The following is a 23,021-nucleotide window of genomic DNA, read 5'->3' as shown; positions in this document are numbered from 1 at the left end:
ATCCAAACTCTCATGCTCCACCAATGGAATATATCTAGAATGAAACATCTTCAAGAACTGCTCCCGGGTCACCGTGGTCCTCTGCTTAGGAGAGTACAAGCTCGTAACAAGTCTCCACTAATCCTTTGCTCCGGACCTCAGAAAGTTTAGAGCGTACCTAACCATCTGATCAGATGGGCAAGAGAAAGTGAATAAACACCCCTCAATGTCAAACAACCAACTCATGGCAATGATCAGGTACTGCAATCCATCAAATGTTGGGGGCTTCGTATTATCGAAGTCCCCGACACGATCAGTCCTTGGAATGAAAAACTATCCAACCATCAGTACAAATTTGGCATACAGCCCGATCCTCAGCTCGTATCTAGAATGCTCATGAGCCCTTAGTATGAGTCTGGCATGCCCTACCTAGCCCTCAGCTCATATCTGGAATGCTCTAGGGTTTGTTGGCTACCTCACGAAGCAGTAAAACCTCAACCCACCATAAAATGTCGAAATATAACAGATAGTAACATATATAGATAATCATACAGTCAATATCACATATAGTCCTACGGATCTACCAGACTAGCATATCAAGAACTAGCATGTATATCTATTCCATACTCAACATATTGGTGAATATCGAGTTATCAAACAAATGGGTGAACATTGGTGCCTTGGACCCGCAAGTATAATGAGGATAAGTCCCCTCACAAACTGAACATATGCTGATAAGGTCCTGAATCCAAGTCTCGGCTCTCTAACCTACACTTATTATCACCAAATGACCAATTCCATCAAAACACCAAAACACCCTCAACGTCAAAGTTGGTCAAAGTCAAAGTGAACCATCCTCACATCGTGGCCAGGCCTTGCTCATTTCATGATAATGAAACCAATCCATTACCCACTCAACTCGACCCAAACTAGTCACCTCAACCAAAGAAGCCACCTGAGCTCACATCACAAGAACAACACCCATTCTGACGTCGTGCGCTCCAAAGGTTCTAACAGAAATAGGACTACACTGAATCTCACGTCGTAGGATCTTACACCCCACGTCGTGAGCACTGTCTATGGTTAAGGGTCACCATTTTAAGCCCTTAATCCATTAAGTCTTCGAGTCCACTTCTCCAAAAGCTAAATAAGACCCCTAAGGTCCATAATTTTTTTCCCTTTTATGTCCATGCATGCACCAAACATGATCATTTGTTTTCTAGGTCAAAAAGGGAAGAAATATGCTTCAAACTTGCATGCATGCCTCAAATCTATATCAACTTCCAGGTCTGAACACTATAATGCTCTTGGGACTCTGAGAATCCATAAAGTTTCCAAGTTTATGGATCTACTCCACTCAATCATTCAATAATGTTAATACAATCAATTTAAACTCAAGATCTATTCATGATAAGCAATAAAGTTAGAGCATTGATACTTACAAGGGTCTAACAATAGGAAAAGTGTTGGATATAGTGTCTAAGTCCATAACTATATTTGGTATGTACTTGACCCAACCCAACATGGTCCATTTGGGTTGCACTTCAGCCGAACAATTTATGGATAATATTTTGAGAATAGTACAAGTTATGATTTATTAATATATTATAAGTTCTAATATATTAATATAAGATCATATTATTTAATTAGTATTGATCTATAATTAATCTAGGATTAATTTAGATCTCAAAGATATTACTAATTAAATATGACCTTCTGTATTTATATAGTGTGGGCTAATGCTTATTTGGAATGGGCTAGGCTTGCATGGAAAAGTCCATGGATACTCCATAGAGCTTTAACCCATGGATCTCATGGAAATGAAGAGACATGGGTATTAGGGTTTACATGGATGTAACCCTAATCCATTACACTATATAAAGTAGGCTTTGGTTCTTGAAATCACAGTAGTTGACACTTGTTGAGGTGAGTAAAGCAAGAGGGCCGATTTCAAGATAGTAGTGGCTATTCTCTCAAAGTTCCAAGTTTGTGGTGATTTGTGATTTCCATTTGAGGCATTCACACTATTGGTGCTAGGCTCTAAAACTCCAAGCAATCAACTACTACTACAAGATAAGTATTTCTACTAGGTTTCCTTTTTTGACTCTCTGCTTACTCTAGCCGTAAGTAAACTCGTAGAATGGGATGTCATCCACTGACTCCTAATTGCGAGAAGAGAATTTCCCTCCTAAGAGCTGACTTCTTGCTTCCTTCGTACATTAGCTGCAAGATTCTCCGCTCTGCTCCTACTCCTTCTTCTCCTTTAGGATAGGATCGTCGTTGGTCCTTTTTTGCACTAAAAAACTAGTCATAGCAACTAATTGTCTACGTACGAAATTTACGGAACAGGGATAAGAAAGCAGGCGGGATAAAAGAAGAGCGAGGTATAGTGAGAAAGCTCATGTTCCCCATGCCATGCTAGTTAGGATATGAACCTTGGAAAAATAATTATTTGCATGTATCTTAGATAAACATAGATCCAAGGTTTATTAGGGTTGCATGTACACTTACGAAGTGTTAGAATGCTCAAGAACCCATGATTGGTATCAGAGCCAAGGCTTGTTTGTTTGATACTTGATGCAATATATTGGGAAAAGTCGAAAAACTTGTTGTCTGCCTGATGAACTCGCCGAGTCCATGGGGGGACTCGCCGAGTTCATGTGTATCTTCAACCTAATAGGCGAGTAGGTTCATGAACTCGACGAGTAGGAGTGATAGAGTGCATATTTTCAACTTTAGTTGCTGGAAATGGACTAGAAACATTACCCTAAACTGTTTTGGTACTTGAAAACTTTTTTTAGATCGTGTAATGTCTTTGCTAATCCATTTACAACAACTTGTTATCAAAATTACAAAGTTTTATGCGCAATTTTTGATTCAGGAAAGTCTTCATATTCATGTTCCTGATCTTATGATGTTTAGATGATCATAGGAATTATTTGTAACATATGTGGTAGTTTAATTCTTGGTCATAATGTGTTTTAATGGTGTCCATAACTAGTCGTCAAGTTATGGAAAACCAAGAGTCACACTTGAATTAAAACCATTAAAAGAACACAAGAGTTAGAAAAAATGAAGAGTCTTCATTTTATTACTCTATTTAACTCATAAGTTACAAGAAATGAAAAGTTTTGAAAGTTTACAAAACTTGCCCTCAAGTTTTGGAACAAGTGAAGTCATATTAAAAACTTTAGTTCCAACCCTTAGAATTTTAAAAGTTAAAATTCAACCCTTATAGTTATAATATTAAAAGTTAGTAATATATATATATATATATATATATATATATATATATATATATATATGTACAAGATCAAAGTCGTCTTACCGCTAGTACGCCTCATTCACGAAGCTAGTCTATAAGGTGGGTACAAGGTTGTTGCCTATAAAATGGCAACTTAATGGGTGTCTACTCTCACCCAACGCTTACTTGACTAGTGGAGGGTCGTTAACCGAACAGGTAAGACAAGGACTTATAAATTCTCATTAAAAGTATGATGAATATTATAAAGTAACTAAATGTTTTATTAAATTCCCAATCTTAGTTACTTTAGGAAAAATGTGAATAATGTGCTAATCCATGAAATTACACTTTGTCTAAGTCGTTAGTGGAGCGTGTGTGGTTAATCGGCACACTAACTCGGACTTAACAAGGTAGGTAATGGGTGACTTAATATTTATCATAGTATCGATGGAGCGTGTGTGGTTAACCGGCACATCGATTGAGGGATAATTTATTAAGGGTACCAAGTAATTTGCATGGTTACTTCACACCTCGTATTGTGATCCTTGGCATCCCAGTCACAAAACTTGGAGGGCACACTAGAGATTGAAACATGCCTTTGAAAAGTTCATTGAATCTCAAAAGAATCTAGGTGTTTCTAAGAACCAAATTAAATATTTTAATATTTCGACTTTACTGGAAATTGGTGAATCGTCATTCACCTACCTTTCAAATATGTTATTACTTAGATTACTGCACACCTCTTCTAAGTATAATATATTGTGATTGGGTCCTAGCCTTAATACTACATTTGGGTTTTTTATTAAGGACTATTCCTATTTGTAAACTAAACGTTTCTTCTTCTCAGATGTCTGCAAACACTACTGCATCTGGCTCTAATCCTAATGGCTCTTTTTCTGTTATGAACTTGTGTGGGAAAGTCGCTTTTGAAGAATCCAACTTTAATGAATGGATCAGAAACATCAGAATGATTATTCGCTACGAGGACAAGGAATATGTCCTCGATAAGGAGCTTAAGGAGATTGATGAGACAGTTGCTACTCCTCAAGAGATCGATGAGTTTAGGGCACATGAAAGGGATGCCACCACAGTGGCATGCATCATGATGGCCACTATGACCACGGATCTCCAAAAATCCTATGAAGATTTCTACCCCTATGAGATGCACCAAGACTTGATGGAAAGATACCATCAAAGTGCTCGTCAAGAGAGGTATGAAATCATCTCCTCCATGATAACAACTCGCATGAAGGACGGTGAACCCATCACGGGCCACATGTTGAAAATGCAAAGATTTGTGGACCGTTTGCTGAAGCTAAATGTGAACTTCCCTGAGGAGCTAGAAATAGATATCATTTTGCACTCCTTACCTTCATGTTATGATCAATTCCGCATGACATACCACATGAACAAGGAAGAGGTCACACTAACCAAACTTCAAGGACTCTTAAAGACCGTGGAAAGTGGTCTTAAGGGTAAGGAGATTGTTACTCCTACTCCTACCAACACCGCCCCTATCTTGGCAATCGAGAAAGGACGAGGGAAGAAGAGAAAGAGTTCTTCGAAGGGTACCAAGGTTAGGACCCTTGATGGATCTTCTTCAAGTGGAACCAAGAAAGGTTTCATCACTCCTTCTTCTGACCCAAAAGAGGTTGAATGCTTCTATTGCCATGAAAAGGCACATTGGAAGCGGAACTGCCCAAAGTACTAGCAAGATGTGAAGGATGGGAAAGTTAAACCCAACCATGCATGTATTTACACTATAAGTTCTAATAACTCACCCAATTCTAACTATTGGGTCCTTGATACCGGTTGTGGTATTCATATTTGTTGTGACTTGCAGAGACTAAGAAGAAGTGAGAATAAGGAGCAAGGAAGGATAAACTTAATCATAGGGAATAGGAAAGTTACACCTGTCACCAAGATTGGAGTTTATACTTTGTCGCTAAGTAGTGGGTTAAATTTAGATTTGAATTAATGTTGTTATTTTCCAGAAATGGCAAGAAATATTATTTCCTTTCATGCATTGTATAAACAAGGGTTTACCTTTTCATTTAATAATGAAGTTGGTTCTACTGATGCTTTCTTTAATAATGTTCTTTATTTTAAAGCATTACCTTGTGATGGCATGTATGAAACAGTATCTGTTGTTGATTACTTAGGAAATAATGTATTGTGTATTGATTCTGTTAATAATAATAACTTGGATAAAGCATCATTATGGCATTGTTGTCTTGGACATATAAGCAAGAAACGCATAGGCCAACTCCAAGCATGGAGTCTTGGAGTCGTTTGACCTAAAGTCAGATGATAATTGCGAATCATGCTTAGTTGGAAAAATTACAAAGTCACCCTTCACAGGTTCTTGTGAGAGGGGTGAAGGTTTGTTGGACCTTGTACACACGGATGTGTGTAGACCATTCAAACATGCCACAAGGGATGCTAATCGTTATTGTTTGACTTTTACTGATGATTACAGTAGATATGGATATGTCTACTTAATCAAGCATAAGTTAGAGACTATCGAAAGGTTTAAGGAATTTAAACAGGAAGTCGAGAATCAATTGGTCAGGAACATTAAGATGATTCGATCCGATCGAGGTAGTGAGTATCTTATTTCAGAGTTCCTCAACTATCTTAGGGAATGTAGGATTGTCTCACAATTGAAACCTCCCAGGACACCACAATTGAATGGTGTAGATGAGAGGGGTAATCGAACCTTGTTGGACATGGTTCATTCCATGATGAGTCAAGCTTCGCTACCAATCTCATTTTGGGGGTATGCCTTAGAGACTGCCGCCCATATTCTTAATCTAGTCCCTACAAAGAAAGTTGCCAAAACTCCACACAAGATGTGGACTGGTAAAGTACCTAAACTAGACCACATCAAGATTTGGGGTTGTGAGGCTTTTGTGAGATGCGAGACTCATGACAAGCTAGAACCCCGAAGCGAGAGGTGTATTTTCATCGGCTATCCACAAAGATCCTTTGGTTACCTCTTCTACAGACCTAGTGATGATATGGTCATTGTAGCAAGAAGAGGAGTCTTTCGAGAGAGAGAGAGAGAGAGTTTATAAGCCAAGGAGACAGTGGGAGGCAAATTGATCTTGAAGAAATTCAAGAGTCAAGTGGTAAAGGAACTTCAAACGCTAGCCATCAATTTGAGGAGGAAACTCCTGTTGAGCCAATTGACGAATCTGTACCTCTGAGGCGTTCCACGAGAGTTAGGAATGCACCTGAGCATTACTATGGTTTCCATATTACTGCAGAAGGTGAAACACTTATTAGTGATGAGACACTAGTAGGTTTGGATGAGTCGAAATGGAAAGAGGCTATGGATAGCGAGATACAATCCATGTATGACAATCAGGTTTGGAACTTGGTTAACCATGTACTTGATCGTAAGGTAGTTGGGTGCAAATGGATCTTCAAGAAGAAGACCGACATGGAATGTAGTGTACACACTTATAAGGCACGACTGGTTGCAAAGGGTTATTCTCAAACTCCGGGAGTTGATTATGATGAAACCTTTTCATCAGTGGCCAAGATAAAGTCTATTAGGGTTCTGTTAGCCATTGTTGCATTTCATGACTTTGAAATATGGCAAATGGATGTCAAAACCGCTTTCCTTAATGAAAAGTTGGCTGAAGATGTTTACATGGTTCAGCCAGAGGGTTTTGTCAGTTCATAGTACCCCGATAGAGTGTGTAAACTCGATAAATCCATTTATGGATTGAAACAAGCACCTCGAAGATGGAATCTTTGCTTTGATGAGAAAGTCAAGGAATTTGGATTTTCAAGGAGTGAAGATGAATTTTGTGTCTATATCAAGGCTAGTGGGAGCATAGTCAGCTTTTTGGTACTGTATGTGGATGACGTACTACTCATAGGAAATGACATCCCAACCCTGCAGGAAGTAAAGTCCTGGCTTTGGAAGTGTTTCTCTATGAAGGACCTTGGTGAAGCTGCCTATATCCTAGGGATAAGGATTTTGAGAAACAGTAGTAAAAGGCTAATTGGACTTAGTCAAAGCACCTATGTGGACAAAGTGTTGAAAAGATTCAACATGCATAACTCCAAGAAAGGTGAGTTACCCATTCAGAGTAACGCCAGATTGAGTAAGACACAAAGCCCTAGTACTGAGGATGAGATAGCATAAATGAGTCGACTACCTTATGCTTCAGCTGTAGGATCGATCATGTATGCTATGATGTGTACTCGACCTGATGTAGCTTTTGCTTTGAGCATGGTGAGTAGGTATCAGGGGAACCCTGGCAAGGCACACTGGATTGCGGTAAAGAATATCCTCAAGTACCTGCGAAGGACTAAGGACTGGGTCCTTACCCTTGGTGGGAGTGATGACTTGAGAGTTGTAGGGTATGGTGATGCTAGCTTCTAGAATGATAGGGATAATTTCCGCTGTCAGTCGGGCTGGGTCTTTACCTTAAACGGAGGAGCAATCACCTGGAAGAGTTCCAAGTAGGAGACAGTGGCTGATTCCACTTGTGAATCAGAGTATATAGCAGCAAGCGAGGCAGCAAAGGAGGCTATATGGCTAAAGAGCTTCATCGGAGACCTTGGAGTTGTACCAGCTATAAAGGAGCCAATGGAGATTTTCTGTGACAGCAATAGTGTGGTTGCCTTAGCCAAGGAACCAAGAGATCATGAGAGATCCAGACACATTGACAGAAAATATAACTTCATCAGACATCGAATAGAAGAAGGAATCTTTGTGGCAAAGAGGGTATCATCAAATGAGAACCCAACAGATCCCCTCACGAAGGGACTGAGTATAGTTAAGCATCTCCAGCATGTTCGGAGCATAGGGCTGAAGGATGATATAAGTTTTAGTAGTTAGATAAATTATGAAATTTGTAAAGTGTAATTGACATTAGATGATGAATAAAAGGTGTTGTATTTATGAGTAGTGTTGCTATCTCTTGTCAATTGTTTACTATATTTCTTCTACATGTTTTGACTTCTAGAATAATTGTGTTTGGTATATCATATTATTCAAACCTCCACAGTCGGTCATATGTCAGAAGTAGGTATGAATCAAGACTGTCATTGGTTGCAAAGGTCTAAGGTGTTGGACATGGCTACAGCAATCATGAGTGCTCATAAGTTCTGAGCATTGGACTCAACCCACGCTCACTGGAATCACTTCATGGAATTTTATCTCGAGTGATCGTGAGACGGTAATATCATATAAGTCTTCAAACCTAGAGATATGATTTGTTACTTACGAGTTGATTATGCATAGATTGTACGAAAACGCATTGGTAAATCAATGTTATAAAACATGCATTTGTGTATAATTCAATGAGTGGTAGAACAAACATATGAGTCGAAGTTTATCTGTTCCTTCTAGGATTAGAAGTTCATATCTGGGCCCATCGATGATTTTGTTTTGACCTATGTACCGAGCCTGGTCTGAACTAAATTGATGTGTTCAGTTAAGTTCTATGTCAATTAAATCGGAAATCGGGAAACAAATGCTGGACAATAAGTAAAACCATGTTCCATGTATTTTTCCGGATGATATCTTGAACAGAGGATTATATGATCACTTATCTAAAATGGCGCGTTCTAGTTCAACAGAGTTTAAAGAGCTACGATTGCTGATCGGTTCTTGAAGTCATACTTGCAACTATAGTTATTAGACTTATCCAAGTGGGAGACTGTTGGATATAGTGTCTAAGTCCATAACTATATTTGGTATGTACTTGACCCAACCCGGCATAGTCCATTTGGGTTGCACTTCACCCGAACAATTTATGGATAATATTTTGAGAATAGTACAAGTTATGATTTATTAATATATTATAAGTTCTAATATATTAATATAAGATCATATTATTTAATTAGTTGATCTATAATTAATCTAGGATTAATTTAGAGATCAAAGATATTAGTAATTAAATATGGGCTTCTATATTTATATAGTGTGGGCTAATGCTTATTTGGAATGGGCTAGGCTTTCATGGAAAAGTCGATGGATACTCATTGGAGCTTTAACCCATGAATCTCATGGAAATGAAGATACATGGGTATTAGGGTTTACATGGATGTAACCCTAATCCACCATACTATATAAAGGAGGCTTTGGTTCTTGAAATCACACTAGTTGACACTTGTTGAGGTGAGTAAAGCAAGAGGGCCGATTTCAAGATAGTAGTGACTATTCTTTCAAAGTTCCAAGTTTGTGGTGATTTGTGATTTCCATTTGAGGCATTTACACTATTGGTGCTAGGCACTAAAGCTCTAAGCGATCAACTACTACTACAAGGTAAGTATTTATACTAGCTTTATTTGATTCATGTTCCCCATGCCATGCTAGTTGGGATATGAACCTTGGAAAAATAAATATTTGCATGTATCTTAGACAAAACATAGATCCAAGGTTTATTAGGGTTGCATGTACACTTAGGAAGTGTTAGAATGCTCAAGAACCCATCAAAAAGATGATGATGATGCTGATTCTTTGCCCACACAAACACTAGAGCACTTCCTTCTTCTTATTTTCTTCTTCCCACAAGCTAGAAATGCACCCAAATAACAAAGCATCTTAAGGAGGAGGTGAATTAGGGTTTCTTGAGGTCTAGAGATTGAGGGAGGCTGAGGGTGAGAAACCCTAGCTCTCTCATTCCCTTAAATATCGGAAACTTAGGGTTTTTAGTTGCCAGTCGCCTTCATGTCATGAGCACTATACTGCGCACATCGTGAACCTTTAAATGATGTCTGAATCAATTCTCACAACGTGAAAAGGCATTCTTTACGTTGTGAGCAGGGCAATTATTGAAATGTTAGCTTTGCAATATAAAATAAAATTCATACCTACTCCGAGTGTTACAATCAGTCTAAGGGTGGTATATAGTGCTGAAATATAGTTGAGTACCCAACTTCTCATGAAATTTCCTCCAAAGGGGAATGTTGATTGGGCTCCTTCAAGTCAGTGAAATGGTGGTTGAGTATCTTTAGGCTCTTGTGGTGCTGGTCATGAGTCTTCAGGATAGTGATGGAATAGTAACGAGATCGGCATACCACTATGAGCTTATTGTTCTAGTTGTTAGAAGGTGCCACAATGTATTGTGGACCAGTGGTTGTATGAATCATATGGGTGGAACCCGATAGTCATTGTATTGAGAATATTATGTCTTAGATTGTTAGTCTTGTTTGTATGTTTATGTGTTAAAGCATTATTGGGAGTTAGGAGACTCAGTGACCAGCTAGTTTCGATCATGGGAACAATAAAAGGTTATCAGGAATATTAATTATCCATCGTAAGTCTCTTGATGAATCTTTGCATTATGAACCCCGTTTGCTTTCGGGCTGTTTATTAGGAGTTTGGTTACCGATTTTGAGTATTAGTTTTGAAATCTCGAGACATGAAGTTCGTTTTAATTGTCTCGAGTGATTTTTCAGGTAGATATACACCTAAGCTAATGAAGGGCTTGGATGAAGCACAAGATTCTTAGATTGACCATCATTACGCTCATGGGAGCAGTGCGTTGGAGATGACTTGTGATGAAGTGAAGTACGTATGTAATGTTTTTATTTTTGGGCATATATTTTGGTTTTAGATTGGTTGAAATTCATGATTATCATGTTTTAAGTATTTCTTTCTACATGATTTAGTAGTATTCCTACTCAGAGAACTAAAGGAAGGTACAACAAATGGATGATTATCAGACTTAGAGTATCATTTCTAAAGTTTAGACTGATGGGTTCCTGGTTCCAAGAATTACATTGATGGAATACGTTTGTGGTTGTAGTTTTGAGATTTTTTGGTTTGAGTGGTTCTCAGTAGAAGTTGGGTCTTCAGTTAGGGAGAGAAAGATAGTTGTTACGGTAGAGTATTTTTATTTTTTAAGGTTGTTTGTTGGCAGCTATGGGTTTCCGAGTGCTCTCTCGAGTTTTATTTATAAGATTCATTAATTTCGAAGTGACTAGAGCAAGCTTATGGAATTTTTTGGCTTTGTTTTCATAGATCCTAACCAACACGGATTTAGTGAGAAAAAATCCAGTTTAAGTGGGGGGAGAGTTGTAACATCCTGTTTTTAGAAGTTTCTTATTCTGCAATTTTGGATAATAAATGGATCAAGTAAAGGCCTTAAGCCTCAAAGGAATGGGGTTTAGACCTTACTGGATGATGATAACGTTGGATAAGCAATTATAGCCTTGATTTATATCTTAGAGTCAAAGGGTAAAATGGGAAAAGTGATGTTTTAGACTTCTTTTACGAATTACGTATTTAGTTCAACGTGTTTTATGTAAAAAGTAATTAGATAAGGTTGTGGGACTCATCAATACCTTTCCGTGCATATAAAGAACGCCAAAAACGAAGTTGAAAGGAAAAAGTTATAACTGTTTGAAGTTGGAGTGATATTGGGTGAAACACTGTTCTCACATGGAGAGAAGTAATTCTCACGACCTGAAAGTACTCACAAGGTGAGAATATATTCTCATCACACGAGAACTATGCAACCCAAAGCTCATGAAAATTTTAAGGTTTTGAAGGTATTTAAAGGTAAGGATTCATGTTTTAGGGTATTTTTTGCCTCCATCCTATCTACAACCTCTTGGGAGAAACCCTAGCCTCCATTTTCAATATTTGAGCCTCCCATCTCCTCTCTCATCGATTTTTAGAGTTTTTGGTGGTTTAAGAGAAATTTTTTCATGCAAGATTCATCATTGAGGCTTGGAAATTGAAGATCTCAACTTTTACCTACCTTCTAGAGCTTTTTAAGTTATAAAGTTTGAAGTTTTATGTTATCTTATCTTTGGATGTAAGTGTATTTGGTGTTTGGTTCATTTTAATGAGTTTTAAGTCAGAGTTAGGAATAAAGTTTGCAACTTTATTACTTTCCAAGGTCCAAAGAACATTATACGTTTCAAATCTAGACTCCTACACGTTTTGATCACTTTAGAATGTTTTCTTGGACCTCATGGACTAGGAAAGTTTTGACTGTTTTCCTTCCCTTAAAACCATGTAGGTGATTTTTGTCATTTAGGACATTTGGTGTATTAAAGTTTAGCTCTTGATAGCTTGAGACATTATTATGGATAAAGTTGGAAACTTTATCCATCTAAACATCATATTGATTCAGATCTGAAGGTTGGAGACTTAGACTTAATGGATTAAGTTAAAAAAGATGTACTTTTAGGTCCCTTTGAGACTTAAAATCTTGATCTTGGTGGTTTGGACCCTCCTAATAGAGAATTCTAGAAAATTTAACCATTAAGACCTTGGAACATATCATATCTGTGATTTGGAGCTCTTGAAATCTAAAGAAAACAGATTAAGCTCGTTTGAGTTGTTCAGACCAATCCCCACGGCATGGCCTGAAGTTGCCATGACGCACGACTGTTTTGGCTTTTGTGCCAACGACATGGCCAAGGAAGGCCACAATGTGGAGGGTTCTTGATTAGCAATTTTGACTTTGAGTTTGACCATTGACTTTTTAACTAATTTAACTTTTGGTCAAACATGAGTAGAATCGAGCATTTGGTTAAGGATTTATTTTAGTTAGGCATTAGGAAGCTTGGGTTAGATTGTTTGTTGTTGAGGTAGCTGTTGGTCTTCTGGATTATGTTGAATAGTTCAGGTGAGTCTCTTCACTATACTCGTGGGTCAAAGGCACCAATGTCGGCCTACTGGATTATGTTTGTAGGATAATAGTGGTCTTTGTGACACTTGGTAATATGCATGTATGTGCTTGCTGTTTTTGTGACTCCTACATGTGTATGGATGTTATATATATATATATATATATATATATATATATATATATATATATATATATATATATATATATGGGTGAGCATATTATGATGTGGGTGGGGCCCGTTGCGAGGCCCATATGCGATTTTTACGATGCTCGTATGTAGTTTGGGTGGGTCCCATTTATATGTATGTGATATGTGGTATTTTGGGGAGATCACTAAGCTTTGTGCTTATGGTTTATGTTTTAAAATGATTTTTAGCACTAGCTTTTTTTAAAAGGGAAGGTCCGTCTTGATCGCACTATATCCCCTGGAGATTTATTCTGCATTGACTATTTATGATTTTACTCCAATTTTTTAGAATACTTTTATTATGATCGACTTTTTGGATAATGAATGAATGACTTTGACTTATTTAAAATGAAATTTTTTACTCGGTATTTTTTGCGCTTTACATAATACCGCAAGAAACCTAGTAGACATTCGAGAGTATAAACTCATACGAAGAGTGGGGAAGGAGGATATTACATTTGGAGGTGATGAAAGGTCCAAAAATTCGAAAGCACAAGATGAAGTATTTTTCATGGACGAGGTAAATGAAGAAGATAATGGTCTTGAAGAATTGGAAAAAAAAATGGAGGAGGAGTTACGAGTTTGGGAGAAGCCAAAATGAGAAGAAGATGTCCAACTTACCAAGCATAGAGCATTAACTCCTATAGTCTTTGAAGTTTTTGCCTTTACCACATAGCAAGCTTAAGTCGAGGAAGAAAGTGAAGATGAAGAACATGGTCAAAGTGATGAGGAAGAGGAGCAACAAGATAACTATGAAATCTCACTTGACAATATGGAAGTAGATAAAAAGAAGAACAAGGTGGCTGAAAAATCTCAAGGAATCAAGTGCAAACAAGAATCAAATGATAACCGAAGGAAGAAGGAAAATTCAAAGAAATTACGGCTTACAAATAGAAACAACTCGAGATAAAGGATAAGAGGGAGATTTCGCTCCCAAACAGCACAATGCAGAATAGGAAGGAGTCCGACTCACGACTACATCAAAAGAAGTGCTTCTCGGGAGGCAAACCAAATTTTGTTAGCATTTTTCTTCCCTTTTATAGAAAGTTTTATTGTTCTGTTTTCGTTTTTACTTCTTATGATTAATCATTCGTTCGTCTTTTGTTGTAAATCAAGTGTGGGATCTAATGAGTGAGTAGTGAAATTTTTGAAAAAGAATTTTTTTTTGGTCTTAAACAGTACCCACGACGTGACCTTTATTTCACAACGTAGGAGATATAAGAGCTTCAAGTTACCTTTTTACCTGAGATGGAGCTAGAAATTTGTTGTTTTCATGAGTTAACCTGTTTAATTGAAGCCCTAAACACCTTTGATCCCTAATCTCACAATGTGGGGAGATTTCTTGTTGGAATCGTCGCAAAAAATGGGGTAAGAAGGAACAGAAGGTGTTTTGATCAAACACAGGAAGCAAAATAGCAGAATGCGTCATTTTTTTTTCTTTTTATCCCCGCAAGCCTTTAGCGGCGACAATAGAGGCTTTACCGACGACAATGGTTAACAGCGGTGACTATATGGAGGGAAGGGTACCACATCATTTTTTATACTACTATTAGCGGCGACTTTTTCGACCTTTAGCGGCGACAAAATATCGTTGATATTGGTTTTGTGCGGATAAGAGCACCCCAACCGTTGGATTAGATACTCAATCGAACGTCTAAGGTCTATCAGAAGGGAATAACTCGGATTCGGGTGAAGAGTCTTTAGCGGCAACACAATTACCGGCAACATAAGCTTTTAGCGGAGACTCTACCATTTGTTGCTGCTAAAAGCTTGTTTCGCAGTTAATTGTGTCGCCGCTAAAGCCATGGTTTCTTGTAGTGATAGTCAAGAATTGGTGAAGGGTTGTATCTAACGCAAAAGCGTTATAGGGTTTGCGATTTCTATAGTTTGAAGGTGTATTTTGGTTGGGATCCATGGTTTTTGGATGTGAAGATGTAGTGTGTAGTTTGTGTATAGAGAAAGAAAAGAATGGTGTAAGAAATAAGGAGTAAAAATGTGGTATTTATAGGTAAATAAATTGGTTAATTTTTTGTTTAATTTTCTTTTTAAAAATAAACTAGCCGTTGTACGGCTATAAACATTTGATCAAAGTAGGTTGCGATCTTATTGGGCGTTTGCATTTGTTATTCCGAACACGAGCCATCACGAAAACGACCGACCACGAAACAACGGGGTGTGCACGGCCGTTGTTCGTGGTCAGCTCAACCACGACCAGCCTCGTTATATGTATACCACACGGCCTTACGATGACAACTATCGTCGTTATATGTCTCGTCGCTATAAACCCGGGACAGGGGGGACCTAGGGGGGTCCACGGTAACACCGAAAACTCCTGATTTTTCCGTACACAGTGGAAAAATTTTCGAAAATTTTTGGATTTTTTTTTTTTTTTACTACCGTGCAACCCCTGATGTTCCTGTGCAACCCCTACTGTGAAATCCTACGTCCGCTCCTAGTAGCGGAGTAGTTGGAATTGCATAATAAATGGAAGGCAAGTCTATAGGAGATCCTAAGAATACATGATCATTCATTCAATAATTTTAAGTTGCTTTATTGCATCCTTAATTTTAGTATTTGCTATGAGATCATCCGAATAATCTTAGCCTTAAATCATAAGAAAACAAGTTACAACCGGTAACCAATCCATAAAACGGGAGAGAATTTTTCAATCAAAGTGAAAGTCTTAGCTCCAGATCTAATTCTTGGCTGTCATTTGAATCGGAATTCTGACTGCTTGACCCCATTGAATCGTTTTGATCTTTCCTTTTCTGTCTCCTCATTGAATCCTTTACCTATTATGATACACAACAATAAAAAAAAAAAAGTTATAATCTTGATTTTAAATTCTACCGTTCACTAAAAGGTAAAATGTGGGGTGATGTAGATGGTAGATAGTATAAACTTGCCTCAGTTAATTCTGGGCTTAGAAGGTGTCTGTTTATGCCCGCAGGTTGTGCATAGTGTTGAGCTTCTAAAATGGCATTGCTTGCGTCCCATCTAATTTAGAACGTTGTAAATTTAACTAGGATCACTTAGTAAATCATACTCTTTGAATTAAATCAATACAAATTTAATTTTAATCAATGATTAAACATAGTAACAATCATAGATAACGTTCATAAGGGAAACTACAAGGGGCTTACCGTGGGTTGCTGCTAAGCTGTGATTCACCATAGACAAAATTCGTTCTTTCTAATTCCCCCATACCCATCTGCATCTTTAAAGATACAATCAATATCTAATATCTATTAGCTATTGACTTATTGTTTCTTCAAATTAAACATATGTATATATAAGTGTATAAATGTGAGATGAAATGAAATTTAGAGAGTTTATGGAAGTGGTTAGAGACTAGAAGCTGTAGATATATACCATCTGGGATTGGTGTCCTTGGAAGGTATTGAAAGAAGCTGTTGATGGTGAAGTGTATGAAAACGAAGCTGACGATGAATATGCTGTTTGAAGTCCGATATCCTCCTGCAAACAAAAAATTAAAATGAAAAAGCAACAAGAGTTAGGATCATCAATGGAGTTTTGACTTCATAGTTAAACTGTTTTATTTCACTTTGAATTCCAAAGAAATTAATGGACGTCTTAGTGGAACTAGAAATTGAATGATTGTTGAAAAAGTAATTAATAATGGAAATTGAGGTGCAAATTGGCAAAACAAATGCCAAATGGAGGGTTAGGGTTCTTGACAATATATACAATTAATTAGTCAACACCAACTCACAAGTCGACGTATGCCATCGGAGCCTCGGAGGTACCCTTCGTATCGGCATTCAGGCTACCTGATGAAGAGCGTAACATAATTATGTAACTCAGAGCCAACTTTCTGATGTACTCGTGATCTGATGATCAGTCCTGACAGCCTCAATTTCTCCAATGAAATCTCGAAAGCCAAACCTAATGTCTCAGCTGTGTGTATGTCTGTGTGTGTGGTCTCAGCTGTGTGTATGTCTGTGTGGGTGAGAGAGAGAGAGAGAGAGAGAGAGAGAGAGAGAGAGAGAGAGAGAGAGAGAGAGAGAGAGAGAGAGAGAGAGAGAGAGAGAGAGAGAGTCCTTTGATATCTAAAGTCGTACAGATTTTGAACCATGAGAGAGAGAGAGAGTCCTCTAAAGTCGTACAGATTTTGAAGAGAGAGAGAGAGAGAGAGAGAGAGAGAGAGAGAGAGAGAGAGAGAGAGAGAGAGAGTCCTTTGATATCTAAAGTCGTACAGATTTTGAACCATGAGATTAGAATGTTTGATCATGTCCATTGATCAGGTTTCAATCAGGTCTTAAAAGCAAACCTCATATGAGAGAGAGAGAGAGAGAGAGAGAGAGAGAGAGAGAGAGAGAAGTACTCCATTTGGCTATGGAACCCCGTGGCATCTATGGACTTTTACAGACGTTGATATACAATGAGTTTTGATTACGGTTTAGTGAAGTCTTACCAGCATCTCAAAGCAAAAACCTATATATGTGTGTCAATTATGTGTGTGTGTGTGTGTGAGAGAGAGAGAGAGAGAGAGAGAGAGAGAGAGAGAGAGAGAGAAACCTGTGCAAGAAAACCCATTTGGCTATGGAGTCTGATCTTTTCCAACTGAGCAACGCCAAGACCTCTCTGGGGTTGCTTCGGCTTATCTGAACCACTCTTTTTCCCTTTTCTTGAGGAAGACGATCCACCTGCAGATGACGATCTTTCATTTCCAGGTCCAGCTTCCCCAAAATAACTCATCTTTTTCTTCAAGATTTTTATACAAAATTAAATCAACCAATATCAATATTCCAATTACAATACGTAATTCAAGACCTTCTAATTCGTCTACGAATCTGATACGTCTATATTAGTTAAATATATAAGAGATCTCTTCAAACTTGGTCCCCTTTTTAAAGCTGTCAACTCTTTCAAATAAACCTCAGTGATTGCTGCATCGCTGGATCAGATTGCATTTACAAATAACTTGCAGTTTCTGACCCTCATCATTTCTATATATATTTGCTTAGATTTTATGTGTTTTCCTCTTTCTTTTTTATTAAAAAGAAACTTATTTAAAAAAAAATAGTTATGGAGGCGTTCGGGATAGAGGATCTTGTCGCCATAACAAGTAATATATAAGTATGCGTAGAACCCATATTAAATGAGTATTAAAAATGATACGTGTGATATTGATATATAGAATTTTTTTTATATTACTTCCAAAATACTTTTGCAAATAAATTTATTCCTATTAAATATAGTTTAAATATATTTCATTTACTATATTATCTCTTGCCTAAAATTAATTGGGTAAATATCGAGTAATTAACCATATTTTGTTTACACGTCAACATCGAACTGTCAAGTCTAAAATATGTTCCCTTAATTTGTACCATTTTCATTTTGAGATTTCGTAAAAGTAGAGAGTTAATTACGTACCTTATCAACGAAATAAGAATGCTACATTTTATATATAGCTTTTTGACGTATTTATTAATAATTAAAAAAAGAGCTCTTGACCAACTTAAATTTAGGGTGAGGAACCAGCCACAAATTTTATCAAATCGAGCATCTGGCGCAGTTTTGATGAGTTCCACATCATATTGGGCATCCTCTTCTCGTTCCCTCCAACCTTATAAAGAATGCTAGGTTTACCGGAACTAGAAGAGATGGAAATAGCTTGCATCATAAAGAGAGGTGCGAATTGAATTCCTAGAATACTTGTTTTTGCATCCCCTTTATTTGTAATGTTTTGAGAACAAAGTACATATCTTTTTCAATTGACACTGTTCTTTATAAGGGTGAAATTTATGGAATTTTGATGATATAGCAGGTTGTTAGGCAATGAATATTATAAAATTGTACATATATAATTTCTAGAGTGCTGTGAATAGAAGTCACCTTACCCTTGAATGTGTCATTCATAAATAACTACCAATGATCAAGGGTATTATTGTGGGGAGTAACAAAAAAGATGTTTACGCTTGTGTTAATAAGTTACTTGAAAAGAATTAATTACTTTGTAGTGATGATGTACATGAAGGGAAGGAGCTAGAAATAGTACTACTATGAGGGATATAACTATATGTTTGTTAGAAGCTAATTTTTCAATATTGAATTATTGTATTCATAATTAAGGGATACGGCGCTACCTAATAAAAAATGTTCGTTATGCTGATAAATAGTGCAATTTTTCTTGTTCATGGCGATTGGTAAATATTAAACCAAATTTTGGGACTATGTAACTAATATCATATATTGTTATTATTATCATCACCCAAAATGAGATTGGCTATGAAGTTGGGGCCTATCGGGATTGGTTGTAGTCTCTATGTAGTCTTTGTGTATCGGGATGGGCGTATGATGAATTTGTGAGGGATCAACTAAAAAGACACATCATGTTACCAAATAGACATCATACTTAGTTATTCAAGTACTGTTTTTAGGAATGACTATATGAAGAGGCGTATCTAGGATTTTAATAGATTGAGGGCACAAAAAATATATAATTGTTTTAGCCGGGTCAAAACGCATTCAAATAAGAGCAACAAAGTTACAATACAAAAATGTGTTCAAATACATACTATATGTTTATAATTGTCCTCTACGAGTTGCCATATCATGGAAACGATCAATTACAACTTCATTTGTAATATTCGCCAATTCTTCTTTCTCAATTGCACAAATCAAAGAAGCATTCAAAAAATTATCACCGATCCGATTTCTCAAATCCGACTTCACAAGTTTCATAGTTGAAAAACATCTCTCCACTGTTTCGTTTGCAACGAGCAAGACTAATGCCAACTTTACTAGCTGAAACACCAAGTAATATGAAATGTGTTTTGTTGTTTCAACCATGACTCTAGAAAGATCGACGATTCCATTCAAATTAGAAAAATGAACATCTTATTTTACAACATCATAATAAAAATCAAGTTGTTGTGTAAGATTCCTCCTTTCCACCTTCGTAAAATCATTTGGATATAACATACTCAATTTCACTAACTTTGATGCATCAAATTGTGAAAATGAGTAACAATGACTCAAAGTTGCCATATTTGTAAGTAATTCGGTGCTTATCTCGCTAAAATGATCACAAAACTCTTGAAGTTGCATATAAAGAACTATGGTAAAGATATCAACTTTATAATGATGTTGATTGTTGATGTCAGTATTTTCTCTTCGGTTCCTTGCATAATTTCCCGGCATGTCCACTTTTTTAATTTCATACTTTTCACAAAAAGCATATATTTCCTCAAGAAGAATTTCAAAACCCTTGTTTCTAAACTTTTGCAATTTTTTCTTTATTATCTCTACAAAGGAAATTGCTTCAACTATGTCTTGATCTTTTTTTTTTTACGAGCTTGAGACAACAAATTTGTAAGTTCTAAAATGTGCACATCAAGTGCAAATAAAATACAAAGTTAAATGTTTCAAAATACAAAGTAACAACATGCGCTTGGCTTCCACTAAATCCACTTTTACCTTTCTTTTCCACATATTCAAGGATTTTTAGAACCTCCGAAAATAAAGAAACCAAACTTGACATTGTTCTATAATGAGAACCCCAATGTGTTTCTCTGGCTCCTATTAGTGAAAGCTCTTGGTTTAAACATGTCCTAGTTTCAATTTCACTGATACCAATTGCTTCTTGCACTCTCTTTTTATAACATTCGCGGATAATATCTTTTCGTTAGCAAGAAGCACAAACAACATTAACAACAAGGGAAAGCATGTCAAAAAAGTTTCCAACACCAGTGTGATTTCTTGCAACCGACACAAGCACCAACTGAAGTTGGTGAGCAAAACAATGCACATAAAAAGCTGAAACATTATCTTTAAAATTAAAGCTTTCAAACCTCTAAATTCACCTTTCATATTGCTTGCCCCATCATAACCTTGTCCTCTTACTTTTTCCATACTCAATCCATGTTGATCAAATAACGAGTCTATGGAATATTTAAGAGTTTTTGAAGATGTGTCTGTTACATGAACAACACCTACAAATTTCTCCTTAACAAGCTCGACTTTATCAAGATATCGTAATACCACAGCCATTTGTTCTTTCTATGATACATCACTCAACTCGTCAACTAATAATGCGAACACATCATCACCAATTTCTTGGAAGATAACTTTAAGTCTTTCTTGTGAAAATCAATATGCAATATCTTTTTAAATATTTGGTGAAACCACTTGATTATTCTTTGGAGTATTTTCTAATGTAACTTTACAAACATCCTCACAAAGTTTCCGAACTACTTTAATTTTTTCCAAGAACTGTCCTCTATGCAATGATGTTTCCAACTCATCATGCCAATGAAATGGTAATGAATTATTAAGTAGATGTCTAGACACCTCAACAGAAGCATTTAATCGGATGCAATACTCTTTCCTTGCACTTCCACTTTCCTTATGAAGGCAACCGAAATGGATTTGTTTTGTTTCACTAGATCTTCACATTTTTTAAGGCTCTATTATAAAAACTATTAACCCCACAGAATGGCGTCAAAAGTCTATCCGATTTATTCCAACCATCAAACCCTTTAGTAACAAATGCATTATTATAGGCATGTTTTCCAATATGATCTCTAAATAAGTAACACATAAACAAAATGTTTTATTCTTCTTGATACTATACTCTAGCCAAGCACCATATTGATTAAACCACGTATGGAAAAACCCTCTAAACTTATTCCTAATTTCTGTTTTCAGGAATTTATGGCCACGTGGTTGACAATCTCCCTTAAGCCAAAAACGACGTCGTATTTCATCTCTTTGATTAACATTATACCTCAATATTATTGGTCTTTCGGAGGGATCCAAAGGAAGATTATCCAAATCAATTACATTGGGTATCGAAGTTGATGAAGATGGACATGGTTTTTCCTTTTAGTTGATGTTATCTGGTGGAAGTAGTTTTCCATATTTTTGTCCAAAAATCAAAATACACACAATATCAATTAATTTACTAATTTACTTTTCACAAGCTATATAAAATTAAACATCCCATATAACAAATAACAAATAAAAACTACAAATATAACACTTCATAAATTATAAGTCTACTGTGTTAATATTTCAACTTTAAAAATAAACATTAAAAAAAGAGAAATTAAATGTCCTTTTACTTTTTGCTCCTAAAAATCTTCCTACCAAATTAAGTGATGACATATGTCACATTTAATGCTTATTTAATGATATTTAAGTATACTAAAATGACACATGTCATCATTGAATTGGGTAGGAAGATTTGTAGGAACAAAAATAGGAGGATATTTAATTTCTCTTAAAAAAATTAAAGAATGAAACCCATAATTTAAGTTAACATTGATAGGTCCAAAAGTTGTAAATATAATCATGTATTCACGTGATTTACATGATCACATCCACATACATTTAGAACATTAGGGTTTGTAATCTTAAAAAACAAAAAATAAAAGTTAGATTGTAAATTTATCTAAAAGAAAACAAAGAAGAATCCAAGTATTCAATATCTTTTATGGCCCACAAGCTTTAAAATAATTAGTTTTTGTAGATTGTGGCTTCACCTCGATGAATGATAGTGGCGACAGAAAGAGGGGGAAAATCATTGTTACTTGGCAGGAGACAGAAGATAAATGGAAAGAGGCAAATTGCAATTTGTTTCTTTATTTCTTGCTTTATGTAAGTGGTTGAAAAAAAACATCAATAAATAATTATAGTGGGCCAGTGGGCTTGATGAATATTTTATCTAAGTGTCCCTAAAAGCCTTAGTCCAATAACATAAATAAAATCTGAGTTGGGGGCACTTATACTCTCTACACTTTTTTCTTCAAAAATTCAACTTACTCTAATGTTAAAAAAAATCCATTGGGGTCACTTCCCTTACCTTTGAACATACATCCGCCCCTGGCTAGATGGTGGAAACCAATGTATCTTCTAGAGATGGTTGGACATTTTAATTCCTTTTGGGTTAAAATGAAGGGATTTATGTAAACTCAATAATGGGATATGCCTTCCTTGTTTGGTATCTACTATTTTGGTTTGAATTAAAAGC

The 23,021-nt window shown here is 36.4% G+C and overlaps 3 protein-coding genes across 4 annotated transcripts; all 3 read right to left on the bottom strand.

The window, feature by feature from the left end:
• Window positions 1–15,547: 15,547 nt before the first annotated feature.
• On the bottom strand, window positions 15,548–18,067 carry LOC144997472 (protein SPEAR3-like). Of its 2 annotated transcripts, none has more exons than XM_078957385.1 (5): window positions 17,561–18,067; window positions 16,394–16,498; window positions 16,165–16,232; window positions 15,928–16,018; window positions 15,548–15,813 (listed from the first exon to the last, which is right to left on the bottom strand). In XM_078957385.1, exons 1-5 carry the CDS (start codon window positions 17,738–17,740, stop codon window positions 15,691–15,693), a joined length of 567 nt encoding a protein of 188 aa, XP_078813511.1. In that variant the 5' UTR covers window positions 17,741–18,067; the 3' UTR covers window positions 15,548–15,690. The 2 variants fall into 2 exon arrangements, with proteins under 2 accessions (XP_078813511.1, XP_078813510.1); XM_078957384.1 differs by having other exon boundaries at window positions 16,165–16,238; window positions 17,561–18,065.
• A 1,506-nt stretch (window positions 18,068–19,573) lies between these two features.
• Window positions 19,574–20,531, bottom strand: LOC145046180 (uncharacterized). Its single transcript, XM_078994484.1, has 3 exons — window positions 20,468–20,531; window positions 19,898–20,295; window positions 19,574–19,795 (listed from the first exon to the last, which is right to left on the bottom strand). The coding sequence occupies exons 1-3, from the start codon at window positions 20,529–20,531 to the stop codon at window positions 19,574–19,576; spliced, it is 684 nt and encodes a 227-aa protein (XP_078850610.1).
• Window positions 20,532–20,675: 144 nt separating this feature from the next.
• On the bottom strand, window positions 20,676–21,040 carry LOC145046179 (uncharacterized). Its single transcript, XM_078994483.1, has 2 exons — window positions 20,854–21,040; window positions 20,676–20,806 (listed from the first exon to the last, which is right to left on the bottom strand). The coding sequence occupies exons 1-2, from the start codon at window positions 21,038–21,040 to the stop codon at window positions 20,676–20,678; spliced, it is 318 nt and encodes a 105-aa protein (XP_078850609.1).
• Window positions 21,041–23,021: the final 1,981 nt, after the last annotated feature.

Source organism: Lactuca saligna, chromosome 5, assembly GCF_052625555.1.
Source record: "Lactuca saligna cultivar CGN05327 chromosome 5, ASM5262555v1, whole genome shotgun sequence".
NCBI lineage: Eukaryota > Viridiplantae > Streptophyta > Magnoliopsida > Asterales > Asteraceae > Lactuca > Lactuca saligna.
This window is presented reverse-complemented; position numbering and strand designations above follow the sequence as displayed.